Source organism: Genypterus blacodes, unplaced genomic scaffold, assembly GCF_046128005.1.
Source record: "Genypterus blacodes isolate CSIRO-AG114 ecotype Tasmania unplaced genomic scaffold, CSIRO-AGI_Gbla_v1 ptg000007l_1, whole genome shotgun sequence".
Lineage (NCBI taxonomy): Eukaryota > Metazoa > Chordata > Actinopteri > Ophidiiformes > Ophidiidae > Genypterus > Genypterus blacodes.
In genome coordinates this window covers 5,443,333-5,456,648 of record NW_027466821.1, presented here as the reverse complement: position 1 = coordinate 5,456,648, position 13,316 = coordinate 5,443,333, and the positions used below count along the sequence as shown (strand labels likewise).

At 43.6% G+C, this 13,316-nt stretch overlaps 2 protein-coding genes across 2 annotated transcripts; one reads left to right on the top strand and one right to left on the bottom strand.

Annotated features, from left to right (window-relative positions):
* Positions 1 to 1,080: 1,080 nt before the first annotated feature.
* LOC143003646 (hyaluronidase-5-like) lies at positions 1,081 to 7,661 on the top strand. The gene is made up of 8 exons (XM_076154422.1): positions 1,081 to 1,085; positions 4,581 to 4,734; positions 4,828 to 4,994; positions 5,081 to 5,252; positions 5,340 to 5,558; positions 5,633 to 5,791; positions 6,346 to 6,435; positions 6,656 to 7,661. The coding sequence occupies exons 1-8, from the start codon at positions 1,081 to 1,083 to the stop codon at positions 7,088 to 7,090; spliced, it is 1,401 nt and encodes a 466-aa protein (XP_076010537.1). The 3' UTR covers positions 7,091 to 7,661.
* Positions 7,662 to 8,855: 1,194 nt separating this feature from the next.
* tmem229a (transmembrane protein 229A) lies at positions 8,856 to 12,604 on the bottom strand. The gene has a single exon (XM_076154577.1). It carries the CDS (start codon positions 12,516 to 12,518, stop codon positions 11,439 to 11,441), a length of 1,080 nt encoding a protein of 359 aa, XP_076010692.1. The 5' UTR covers positions 12,519 to 12,604; the 3' UTR covers positions 8,856 to 11,438.
* Positions 12,605 to 13,316: the final 712 nt, after the last annotated feature.

Genomic DNA, 13,316 nt, shown 5'->3' with positions numbered 1-13,316 from the left:
ATTAGCAATGACTCACTTGGATCAGTAGTTATAAGAAGAACATTGGTGAGCAGATTGTCAGTCTGTAGCTGTAAAAGAGACTAGAGGGTGGGAGAGAGCCAGGGAAGAAAACAAAGGGCGAGATTGTGGGCAGTTAGTTTAAATGATATACAGAAAAGAAGAGAGAAAAGACGAGAACAATGCCCACTTATTGTTTCAGTTTCTGAAACTTGCATGGTATTTCATAATGTTGATGACGTGAGGCTGTTTGCTGACATGATGACTAAGTCACTGATCATTACAAAGGTGAACAATGTTTCCATCCTTTCGGTTTCTGAGTCTGGTTTTAAAATGTGTCAAGTTCAAGATAATGTCACATTTGCCCAGTGCATAAGAAATGTCCCTTAGGATGTAGCAAATTAAGTAATTATGTAGGCAACTGGGTGAAACAGGCATCCGTCCATGTACTGTGTAGGATTACAGCCGCTCTATTCATACAAATACCATGATACTGATGGCTATAACTGCTTGGTATGCACTTACGTACACAATGAAAGAGAACAGATGCTATGCTTGTGTAAAACCTACTTGGTGACTGAAGTGGGGGTGTGTATGTGTGTGTGTGTGTGTGTGTGAGATTCTTTCCATCATTGTGTATTTGCATGTATTAATGGATGCAAAGTAAAATAAAATACCTGTGTCAAAGATGTAAATGATGTAACTTCTAGGTAGATATTTTGGGGGTATCTGCATTTATCTTACCTAATTTCCAACATGGACAACATGAATATTATATTCTGGGTTTTGGAAGCGGACAGCCCCTGCAGGCTCAGGTATAAATATTTAATAGCCTCTCTGTATCTTTTCAGCAATTTGGTCCTACCATGAAGTGGGCATGCAGAAAATAACTGTATTTGTATTGTAGCTTGGACGAAAAACAGAAACTGGCCTGCAGATGTTCAGTGTGTCAGTTCAATATCTGACACTGTGAAAAAACAGATAGTGTTTATAGTTTGTCTACATTGTGGCCTTGTTTTATGTTGCACTGGAGACAAGTGAGATAATTCATTCTAGATCACATACTGGTCATTCCCTAGAAAAATGACGTAAGAGCATTGTCAGTTGTTGAAACTCTTTACAGATTAACCACAAGATGGCACCACAGTACTAAATACGACACAACTGACATTGCGCAAAACATGCTGGTTACCAGGCACTGTGTCAAATTGTGTGACACTGTGACATTTTTAATTTACAAATATGGCCCCAAACAGAATCTTCCCACGCATGTGTTGTCCTAGGTTGGATTACAAACTATCTAAACTCTGCATGATGAAGGGTGATGAGCAGAGAAACAATGGTCAAAAGTTACTGCCCATCTGTTGGAGTAATTATTACAGAATTTCCTTATATCAATGAGAGATTACAGTGCTTCAATGCCATTGTTTGGGCAGAAAACAATGGTAGCATCAGGTTATGCAGCTCAGACTCTTTGAAAACAGCAAGCAGGACAACGGCTATGACAATGAGCAGCTAATCATGTTTAAGAATGAAAGGAAATCTCACTTGGCTGCATCACTTGATTACAAAGCGCCTGCTGGCCAGCTATGTCTATTGTACCCTGTAGCGCCCTCTTTTTTTCTTGTGCATTTTGAACCACAATGATGAAGATTTAAGTACTAGAGACTTTGAATAAAAGGAAATTGTAATGTGTGGACAAATCACAAGGTTATTGTTACATGACACAATGGTTTGTAGTCTTTACTTCAACATGAAGGCTGTGGCGATAATCACATGGTTGCCAAGAACCTCAGTAAATGAAAACCTGGAGACACTTTGAATGGGGCCTAACGAAGGCTGTGACATCTACTGGGTGAAGTGTGCCACTGCACCCATTGTTTCATTTAGAAAGAAAACTAAGTAAAGAATTGGCTGTCAGCTGGCTTGACTGAAAACATCCTGGCACTCTACATCGCACCGCATGTTGCCATACAGGACCTGTTGATGGTGGATGACTTCATGTCCCCAAAATCTGATCCAACCCCTTCAGAGCCAACAGCCTGTGCTTACAGACCAGATGAAAATGAATCCAGCCTTGTTTTTGCTTTAGTCCCAGATGTATTGCTGAATAAATGTGCACAGTAGTATTTGCTGTTCTGCACTGAAGAAGTTACGTTCAACTGATCCTGGAGATTAATTGAAACAGCATAGACCTAAACAAACCTTTACATGACACACACCAGTCGTCTTGTGCTGGACAATAAGCATCGCTCCTGCTTCAATAACATACAGATTCCTTCAGACACTCACACGCACACACACCACAGACGCTCCTATACCCAGCTATGTAGGGTCAAAGGTTATTACCTAGTCTGCTCCAGTCTGCTCTCACTAAACCGTGATGTAACCACTACCAAATGGCATATTGCATTTGCTCGACCACACATATAAACACATAAGTACAGAGCAAACAGAGGTATATTACAATAACAAGACACAACTGGTCACACACTGAGATAAAAATAGTCTGATTTGTTTGTTTAAGTGTATGTATTATATGAATTTTCTTCTCATGGACGGTGACCTTTGACCTCCCAGTCTATGAAACAATCCTCAAACGAATGGTGGGCTTCTGGAAAGTCAGGTTGGACAGACAATATTTGTTCACTGTGTGTCACAGACATTGTTTGTGTGCTCACACATAAGATCAGTATAAAACTTCTCTCTTGCCACCTTGGTGTCAAACTGTCCTGAGGAGACAAATGCCACCCAGTGATGTTGTTAATCAACTGTTGTCACCAGATTATTTCCAGTTATTCACATCCAGATTGATGACAATAATCAACAACAGCCTGATGGTTCCATTTGTGTAGTTGCTGTGCAGTGTTGTTATGTGTTGTTTCCATGAACCTCTAACAGCTATAGCCAAAGATCCGTTGTGAAATGCAACTGACATTATAAGCTTTCCTGTGTGCTAATAATTATATGAAAATGGATGTCATCACTTTATCCTCTCACACACACAAGCGCAAACACCCTTGTTGTAACAATCTGTTGACCCCAGGGCGTCAGACAGCAGCGCCAGTGCAAAAACAGTCTGAGCTTCATGCGGTGCTACCCTACATAACCTCACACCCAGGTGTCCCTTCCTCAAACTTGGCACGGGACGATCATAACAAGAGGTTATCCAGTCACAAACAGGGTGCAGAGTGCGTCCTTATACGCTGCCCTTCTGCCTGTGGATGTCTCTCTGTACATCTGTCCTACCCGCATCAGGCAGCGTTGTCTCTGGAAGGACATTATCGCTCTCTCTGCTGCAGCCATTATAGCACAAATCAATGGATTTTATGGTGACACGGTTCCACTGAAGGCATGTCCAGGTAATGTGTGTTTTTATGAAATATCTGAGCATGAAGGTTTGGGCTGGTCATTCGGTGTTTCTGAGGGATTTTGAGGTTGCACTTTATGATTGTGAAGATGTGTTTGTTTTAATGTAAGATTTACAACGCAGGGAGACGTGGGTTTATATTGCACATTACTTCTAGTTTGTGGCTTTATAGGTGGTGAAGAGAGCGCAATCGTCACATTTGACAGATTGAATTACAGTTTGTGGGAATGTGTTGGGAATCATCTGAGGAAATGTTGTGTTAGATTTGGCAAAACAAGAACAGAGTCTTGTGGGATTGTGGTGAAAGACGATTTCAGGTCAGATGTGACAGCTGGGCAGAATGATGAAGAACCTGTGAAATTATCCTCCTCCTCCTTGTGGCAGCCCTTCCAAATTATGATGCTAAGAGACTACGGGAGCCTGCCAGACATTTAGAAACAAATAAGATTTCTTTAACAGTTTTTTTAACAGTTTTTTTTAACCTTTTAACATTGTTTTTTTTTTTTTTTCTTCAGCAAGGGTAAAGGATGGTTTCACTCACAAAGAAGAGCAGGAGCTGTTCACTGCTGATCCTCTCGCTTGCTCCATCATTCCTCCCTCCTCTCACTCTGTCTCTCCTCCCCACTCTCACTATTTCTCTTTGGCCTGTTCTCTCCTTACCTGTCTTGAAAGCACCGGAGGTCGCGACCTCTCTCGCCTCGTCGTCCCCAAACCAAACCGCTTCTGCTTTTACTACCGCTCCTGTAATCTCGAAGTCATCAACCTCTGCCAAAACGTCAAACTACATTTCTCTTACTGCTGTCAAGCCAAGTTCTGCACCAGCAGCTCGTTACCCTTTCAAATCAATCACGTCAGCTTCACTTTTCATCAAAAAATCTCCCACAGGCCTCCTAATAACCTCATCTACAGCTGCTACAAAAACTGTTTCTCCTCATCGCGCCAAACCACCGTCCATCTGTGCTGATCCTGTCCGTTGTTGTCTTAAATGTCCTCCTCCTCTTCGATGCCAGAAACAACATTTGATTCTTCATCCCCCAAACTGCACCAACACACTTGTTCAGCAAACATTCTCATCTATCTCACCTCTTCCCACTAACTCAACTTCACGCAAACTTCCCTTTCCTGTTCTTGCATCTCCTTCTTCCACAATCTCCAAATTCCCTTATCCCATCCCCGAAACCTCATTATTTCCTCCAACCTCACACCAACCCAGACTTCCTCCGCCTCCATCTCTCCCCCACACCGCCGCTCCACTGTTTGAAGACCAGCCTTTCATCGTTAGCTGGAACATCCCGGACCTGGTGTGCAACAGATACAACATCTCACTGGACACGTCACCCTTCAAAGGAGTGGCCACACCTGCTAAGGTAAAGTAGTCGAACAATGTTTTATATGACGTCTTTTGATGAAATTTCTTGACTAAATGGAATTCCATTATCGTTATTTTGTTTCTGCTGCAGGTTCCGGATCAGTTCTTATCTCTATTCTATACAGACCGTCTGGGTCTTTACCCACATGTTGACCACACCGGTAGGAAAAAATTCTATGGGGGCATTCCTCAGAGAAGTAACCTGAGAGAAAGCATAAACAAAGCCAGAGCAGATGTTAACTACTACATCCCATCCAGGTGAGAGCTTGCAACATTTTAATTAAATTTGATTAAATTAAATCAAATTCCATTTACTTTACCACTACCTTCTTTGTTCTTTCCAGGACAACCCGAGGCTTGGCTGTGATCGACTGGGAGGAGTGGCGCCCCCTATGGGACAGAAACTGGGGCACCAAGAGAATCTATCAGACATTATCTTTGGCTCATGCCATGGAGATGGAGAAGAAGGCCCTCACAGCACTGCAGGCCATGGAGAAAGCCAAAGAACAGTTCCAGGTCAGTCCAGCAGACTGGAGAAACTGGAGAATAAACCAGTTCCTGTTCGAAGGAATAATTCTTCCCTTCTTTCCTTCCTGATGCTAGTTGGCAGCCAGGAGTCTCATGTCACACACACTGGCACTGGGCAGATCCATGAGGCCCAACTACCTGTGGGGTTTCTACTTATTTCCTAACTGTTACAACTACGGCTGGCAGGAGCGGAGCTACACGGGCCAGTGCTCTGAGGAGGTGAAGAGGCAGAATGACCAGCTGCTCTGGCTGTGGGAGTCCAGCACGGCCCTCTACCCCTCTGCTTACCTGCAGGTGGGTGAAGCATTTCAGCAAATAATCACCTCACTTCTAAATACACAAATAAGATTATCCTTCCATTGTTTCAGGCCTCCTTGGCAGACAGCCACAAAGCCGCACTGATGGTGCGAAACCGGATCCAGGAGGCTCTGAGGGTGTCGGCGATGTCACCGCGAAGATGCACCGCACCCGTGTTTGTTTACACTCGACCTGTTTTCACAGATCAGAACAGACGCTTCCTCAGCCAGGTGAGATACAGATCACCTAAATTAATGATGTGTTTAATACCGGCTCTAATCTCTGATACATACAGTGAAGAGGCATGGGGAGGCAATGGGAGGCATTTGTTGATAATGACCACTAATAACCACTGAACCACTACTTAAACAAGGAAAGAAAGAAAGAAAGAGAAACAAAGAGAGAGAAAGAAAGAGACCACTATCTAAATGGCTTTTGTCATTCTGCCGTGATGAGCAACCCCCCACTTGACAAGATTAGATTGATCTTAGGTTACGTCTTCATCTCAGCGGTGAGGTGTTTCCAGCCTGTGGTTCAGTCTGAGAGGAGTTTGGTTTCTCGGTGTAACGTCACCCTTGCTCCTTGTGGTAGTAAACCTCACCCGACAGAGTCATCCTTATCCTCTTACGCAACCACGATGATGTGTGTATTCTTGTTTGGATACCCACAACACAACAGTGGTAAAGTCTGTGCTGTGTTTTAACATAGATGCTGTATGTGCGTGTTCATTGTACATTGTTCATTTACAGTCTGACCGTGTGTGTTTATGTATGTGTGTGTCCAGGTGGATCTAGTCAGCACCATAGGAGAAAGTGCCGCAGTGGGAGCGTCCGGCGCTGTGCTGTGGGGTGCCAGCTCTGACTATGATGACAAGGTAACCACACGCCCCAGACCTCCACTGGACCGCTGAAAGACACGACCGCTTTGCTGGCGGCAGGGAACAGGACAGAGACAATAAGTTCCATTAGATGACACAGGAGTCTGCTCGTCTCTGTTACCGCCAATACCTCAGTGGCTGAAGTGCTGACGAGGGACATTAAGCCAGCCAGTCCTGCGTGTGACCATAATAAAACATTTCCCCTCCTTCTCTCCAGGCCTCATGTGAAGCCCTCTCCTCCTACCTCTCCTCCACTCTCAACCCGTACATCGCCAACGTCACGGCGGCCACCCAGCTCTGCGGCAACTTCCTGTGCCGAGGGAACGGCCGCTGCATCCGCAAAAAATACAACTCCGACCACTACCTCCATCTGAGCCCTGGGAACTTCAAGGTCGCACGCGTCCAGAACCGCTACCTTGTTCAAGGTAGACCGACATTAGCGGACTTGAAGACTCTGAGTCAGAAGTTTACCTGCCAGTGCTACGAAGGACTCAACTGCACTCCCAGGACGTACAGAGAGCTGGCCAAGGCTCTGATAATCAATGTGAAGCAAGGGCTGTACAAAAATGCAAATACGCTGAAAAAAGCTGCCAGGGATCATGTACAACAGGCCAGCATCACTAAGGAAAACGTGAAAAAGATGAAAGTTTAGCCTCTCAGCAACCTAAAAGGACAGATTGGAACAACTCACCTCTAAATTTGCTTATGTCATGTTAACACAGGCCTGTATGCTGTGACTGCTTAGGCATCATGTTGCAAGATAACGCCAGAGAACATGGCCACCGTCAGCAGTTTTGAGCAGGCTTTGAGTAGTAGCTTTTAAACTCGGAAATTAAAAAGTTATGGGATGGGCAATTGATCCATAACATGATTTACCCTTGGCGGGGGGCATCACTGAGCAGAACACAACGGCCTGAGCAGGCCTGCATGAGGAGAGAAATGGCTGGAATGTATTGTGGATAATAAAGGCCTCTAAATGTTCAGTAAGCTGCCATACACTGTATAATTCTGGATATCCATCTGTCTATATATTGTCTAATGTCAAACAAAGACAAATCTGTTCGATATTTGACTGATGATTTGACTAGTAATTTGACTGTATGTAAATGAGATCAAACAGCCAGTGAGCTACAGAGGTGTTGTTTGTCTGCTGATACTATGAAGCAGAATAAAATGAAAACACAAAGCACACGATTTACAACTCAAACTGAACTGAACCTTTAAGATGGCACTTGTGAAGCTTTCTGAAACATAAATATAAAGTGACTGAGGCTTTTTTTTTAAATGCTTGCACGGTGTCCCCACCGGGCCGTTGTCAGCAGATACTGTAGGTCGTTGTTGTATTCACTTTGTCCTCTGGGCGTTAAATGTGTGCGCTAAGTGGTCGTGTCAGAGCGATCGCCAAGGTTGTTGTCCCTCAGAGAGAGATAAAGAGTGAGTGTGTGTGAGAGAGAGAGAGAGTGAGAGAGTGTGTGTGTTGATTTTGTGCCATGCCATCATTGCTCAGTGAAAAAGAAACCAAGACAAATCTGGTGCCATGATGCATATTTCTGTCCATCTACCCCCATCCACACACACACACACACACACACACACACACACACACACACACACACACACACACACACACACACATACACACACACACACAGACACACACACACACACACACACACATACACACACACGTTTCCTTGACAACTTTCCACATCCATAAACAGTAACAGGAAACACTTTGAGCATCATAAAACAACAATCTTCCTCACTGCTCCCCTGAAGGGAATTGCCACGCCTCTTTAGGACTGGAGACAATAAAAAGATCATTGTATGAACATCAAAACAAGTCGTCTTTAGCTTCTTGGCTTCAGAGGAATGCGTAAAAAATATCTAATTTCCCCTCCGTTTCGCCATATGTATCATTTCATTCATGACAACAACATCATGACAAGGAAGCAGCGAGAGAGAACCCCAGAGGCTTCCTGTCACATGATCAACTGTCTTTACATGTGGACTTTGCTTTGCAGTGACATGTTGCATGCCCCAGATAAGATTGTGTGCAAACATGCACCAACACGAACCTACGCCCAAACCCACGTCATAATAACTATTATAATAACTCTGTACTTATATTCAAAGCGCTTTAAACTGACCTTACATTCACCCATTCATACAGTGATGGCAGAAGCATAACATGCTACGAGCCAACCTGCACATTACGTAAGAGTAAACAAAGGTGGGAGAGTTTTTCCTGGTTATACAGGACAGTGAGATTTCCTTCTTCCTTTTACATGTAATCAAGCCTTGCTTTACTTACATTTCCCCTTTACCAACGGGGATTTAGTTGTCAAAAGTCACAATTGTTCTTTTATATGCTTGGTATAAGTTGAACATACAAAAGGAAAACAAGTCAAGTCACAGAATTTTCCTCAGATTTAATGAAATCTTCAGTCGTACATACAGTTAGAACACATTTCACTGTTTGAATTAAATCAGCATTTCAATCCAGTCTGTCTCATGTTGTAAAAAGCTGTTTGGTCTTTCTATATTAAACACAGCACAAATGCGTAGAAGTGTGATTCAAATAAAGTGACACGGGAAAGCCTTAGCTGTAATAAGTGGTTGTAACTCAGAGAAGTGAAACGATGACGCAGACTTTTTTGTTGAGTAGCTGCCAGGCTACTCAACACAGATAACAGCTACAATAACATGAGAGATAAATTATGCCTTTGTCACATCAATGAGGGTGAAGGAGGGTGCAGTTTGGTTCCTTTGTGAAGCACCTGCAGGTTTAAAAATAACCTGTGACACTTTTTGATGTATTTTAATGTTACAAGCAGTATCAAATCACTCTCTATTTTAGCAGCCCAGGTCTAAAAATGCATATAAATCTCACTGTCCTGTGTGTAGGTGTTTATCACAAAAAACAGCTCAACACGCATCTTTTTTACATTCAAAAATTCCACAGGAAATTCCAAACTTACTGAGAGATTAGAACAGAATGATCTGCGATTATGAGTGAATCATTAAAAGGCATGAGTGATAGGATTGATTCCAGCAACAAATGAAACTGGTGAATCTGTAACTCCAGCAGGCTCTTCCAAAATGATGGGTTGTTGCTTGATAAACCGGTCGGTAGAGTTGACGTGCCAACAATGCATCAGCGTGTGTAAGGTTGAAATGATTTGTACATAATTAACCCATTATGATCACAATCCCAGTGCAAAATATATATCTCTAAATTATTTATTGCTCATACTATCCAAATTTACAGGGGTCATTTTGTTTAAATATATATCCTGATCGGGAATATATATACATTTATTCTAACTTTATAACTAACTTTAATTTAGTGCATAGATTTAAACTGATTCACTCTTATGCTGACTGGGTATAAGAGTGCCTGTGTTTTGAGGCACCTTTGTGTGGAAATCCTGCACATCTATCAAAAACGCAACATCCATCGGTTTTCTGTGAGAAATCTGCTCAGTAAAATTGCTTTAGGAATAAACTGAGTAAACAGAAATAACAAAACCGCCTCTTCGGTGATATGCAGCAGCTGTGGGAGTATAATTAATTTACAATAGGACATGAGGACTGTTTTGTCACTGCAACAGTACAGGATGAAAGCACAGCGATCCTGAAATAGACTCAACTTGGTTGTGTTTAAACCTAAGATCGTCATGATGTCATAGAGGTCAGTGTCCCCCAGGTGTGCTCATTCCCAAGAGCTCAATATAGCCACAGAAGTACTCATATAATTATTTTCACACGCTGAGCACTGCATTACACAGGTTTATTCACGTCAATACAAAGAGGAAAGAGAGGAAGGCACTCCAGCAATAAATATTCACAGTAAAATCTCACTCAGCGCCTCATATCCACTCAGCTAAAGCTTATCGTGCTACATATGTCACTGGGTTTTTCTCTACTCTGGTACTTCTTATGCATCAGTCAATTTCAACAACTTTTCTTACAAAATATTTAAGATGTATCCTCTGAATCTTGAAAATACTGACTTTGGATTTTTGCTAAGTCATCAACCTTTGAAAAATATCTTTTGTTTGTTGTGTTTTTATATCATGCAGGTTTTCATGTGAGCTACAATCGAAACATGCAAATGCATAAGTGGATGACATGAAAGTAGACATACTGCCACCATGCCTCACAGTATGGCTCAGACAGCACTGTTTAAAAATGAGAATAATATCCTCAAGACTTCAGAAGGGCCTGTAAAAAGAGTAAAACTGCAACTATGTACTTTGAACTATTTAGTTAAAAATGGCAGTAAGTTAACAGAACTGAATTAAAAACAGGCAGGTTAGATAAAGAGTATTAGATCCTTAGAAGTTCTGTTTTGATCCATATACATTATAGATGTGGACACAGAAACAGCAGGCATTGTAGAGCTGCACGTCAACATGACTTGTTGACAGTCAACAGAGCCTCAAGGGAAGTTAGAGAATTCAAGCTGCACAAGTATTGTAACTCAACATCTCGTGACTACATTGTCCTCATTTCAAATAGGTGTAGTCATTATAAATACCTCTTTTGATACAGACTACTTTTTATCTTATAGGGCGAGTGAAATCGAAATAGAGACTCTTTTCAAGTACAATTTGATTTGAAAGGCCAATTTGATCCAGCAACTCTGGCATACAATATCAGAGCTGGATGTCTCCAAATCATCCTCTCGCTAAAAACACCTTTGTCTCTATTCAAAGGCTCCTAATCTTCATTCTGGGAATCTAAATTTACAAAAGGCAACTTTTGGTTTTTCGCCAATGAAATCAAAATAGGACCCAACAGCCAATAAACAAAGATGATGATATCAATAAGACACCTTTGGTAAAGAAGATACAGCCTGCTAGAAATACAATTTACTCTGTATAAATGTATATCCATTTCTGATAAAAGCCCATAGTAACCTTGCTGTATGTTTATACTCACTCAATAACTCTGAATCAAACAAAGTCTGTATTGTTTTGCTTAGAGAAGAAAAATTAATGTCGTTTCTTCCTAGACCCCGGTTGTCCATTGACACCTCCATTCTCTCCGCTCACATCATTCACATCTTTGGTGAACTTGATTCTCAGAAGGACATTGGACAACACGTCCTGATACAGACTGAGGCAGACCCAGCCGGGCAGGTACAGCAGGGTGATGAGCCCCATGAAGTTGTGGGGGTAGTGGGAGTAGTCCCAGGAGCAGGCACCAAACTGCCGGAGGGCCAGACCCCAGCTCAGCTCCCAGGTGTAGATGGAGCAGACGTACATGGGGAGCCTCCTCCACGTCCCCCAGCCTCTCTCGAAGTGCAGGTGGAGGTAGAGCTTCTCCACCACGAAGCTGCAGCTGCCGTACATCAGGAAGGACCACAGGGACGTGTGGCCACTGAGGGTTCTGGTCTCCACCAAGTTGAACGCAGATGTGAAGAGCACCTCGTCGAGCAAGCCGTGCATTCCGAAAAATAAGAACCGCATCAGGCCAGGGAGACCGCAAGGTGCCCCGCGGTTAGCTCCGTCTATTTGCCGGGATTTGGCGTAGAGGTCGGCGGGGCAGGAGGGAAGGTACTGCAGCCGCGACAGAGCTCCGTGGAACACCTGGGAGAAATACAGAGCCAGGGCATAGTGCACAGCCAGCTGGGTCCCCGAAACAATCTTCCCCTGCTCGGTCAGGGTGTTTATGTTCCCGATCAGGATCTGCAGCCCGATGTAGATGGACGGATAGAAGATCAGGTGGAAAACCACGGGCCGACCTCGGAAAGACTTCTTCTGGGAGTAGATCTTCTCCAGCGCGAAGTGGGTCAGTGAATGCATGATGCAGAGATACGGAGAGGAAAAGCCCACCAGCTTGGGGTCCCGCTCATTGAAAACCCCCTGCACGGAGGAAAGCAGGACATCCAGAGCAACGCCGTGCATCCCGTAGAAATAAAGCCGCATCCATCGCGGCAGCTCCCGCACCGACTCCGCCGCGTCCCCGGGCTCTCTGGACGGTTCTTGTTGCCGGGGCATTCGTGTCGTTTTCAGCCCGCTGGCGGGGTCTCCTAGGCGGACGCAAGTGCCGTCTCGCCACCGGCCGGTCATTGTCGGTCCCTGTGTGTGGACAGGTTGAGCTGCCAGTCCTATGCCTTCCTACACATTGTGCTGGTATCCACTGCTGCTGCATCTCCGGCAACTGGCAGAGACGCTGCTGCCTTCAAGTGCTCCCTGAAAACTCCCGTTAGGGCAGCAGCCACGCTATAAGAACTACTTAGTCCAAGTACCCGCAATCCAAACCACAAGACACTCAGGCATTTTTCTTTATATTCTTTATATGTCTATATATTTTTATTGATATTTCCTGTAAACTTTCCTTTAAATCTCACTAAGTTTAGAATACGTTGCTGACCTGCTGCTTTAATGAAGTTTACGATGATTTTGACCCCATAAAAATGGCAATAGCAGCAACATAGCTTGGTGTAGGGTTGTCCAGAATCCAGTAGGACTCCAGGAGACATCATGATCATGAAAAGCTTTTGCTAGAATTGATGTCCATAAAACAGCGCCTTTGAGTTGGACTTTACTTTTTCTTTCCGATATTTTTCTAGAGCACCTGAAGGCAGCATGAGAGGAGCTGATGGAGGAGGTGACGGAGACGGGACGTTCTGGCTCTGACGTGGTTATTAATTGAGCTCACGTCTCGATGCGACGTCCTGACGTCTGCTTAATTACGACTTATCAAATGATAATCACAGCAGTAGGTGCTGATGTTCTGAGGGGCCCACACGAGTACTGACCACACTCCATTTGTACAAGGTTTGTGGCGAGGTAATTGATTAGGGGCATTAATAATTCAGATGACGTTTTCAAAAAATAGATAGATAGATAGATAGATAGATAGAT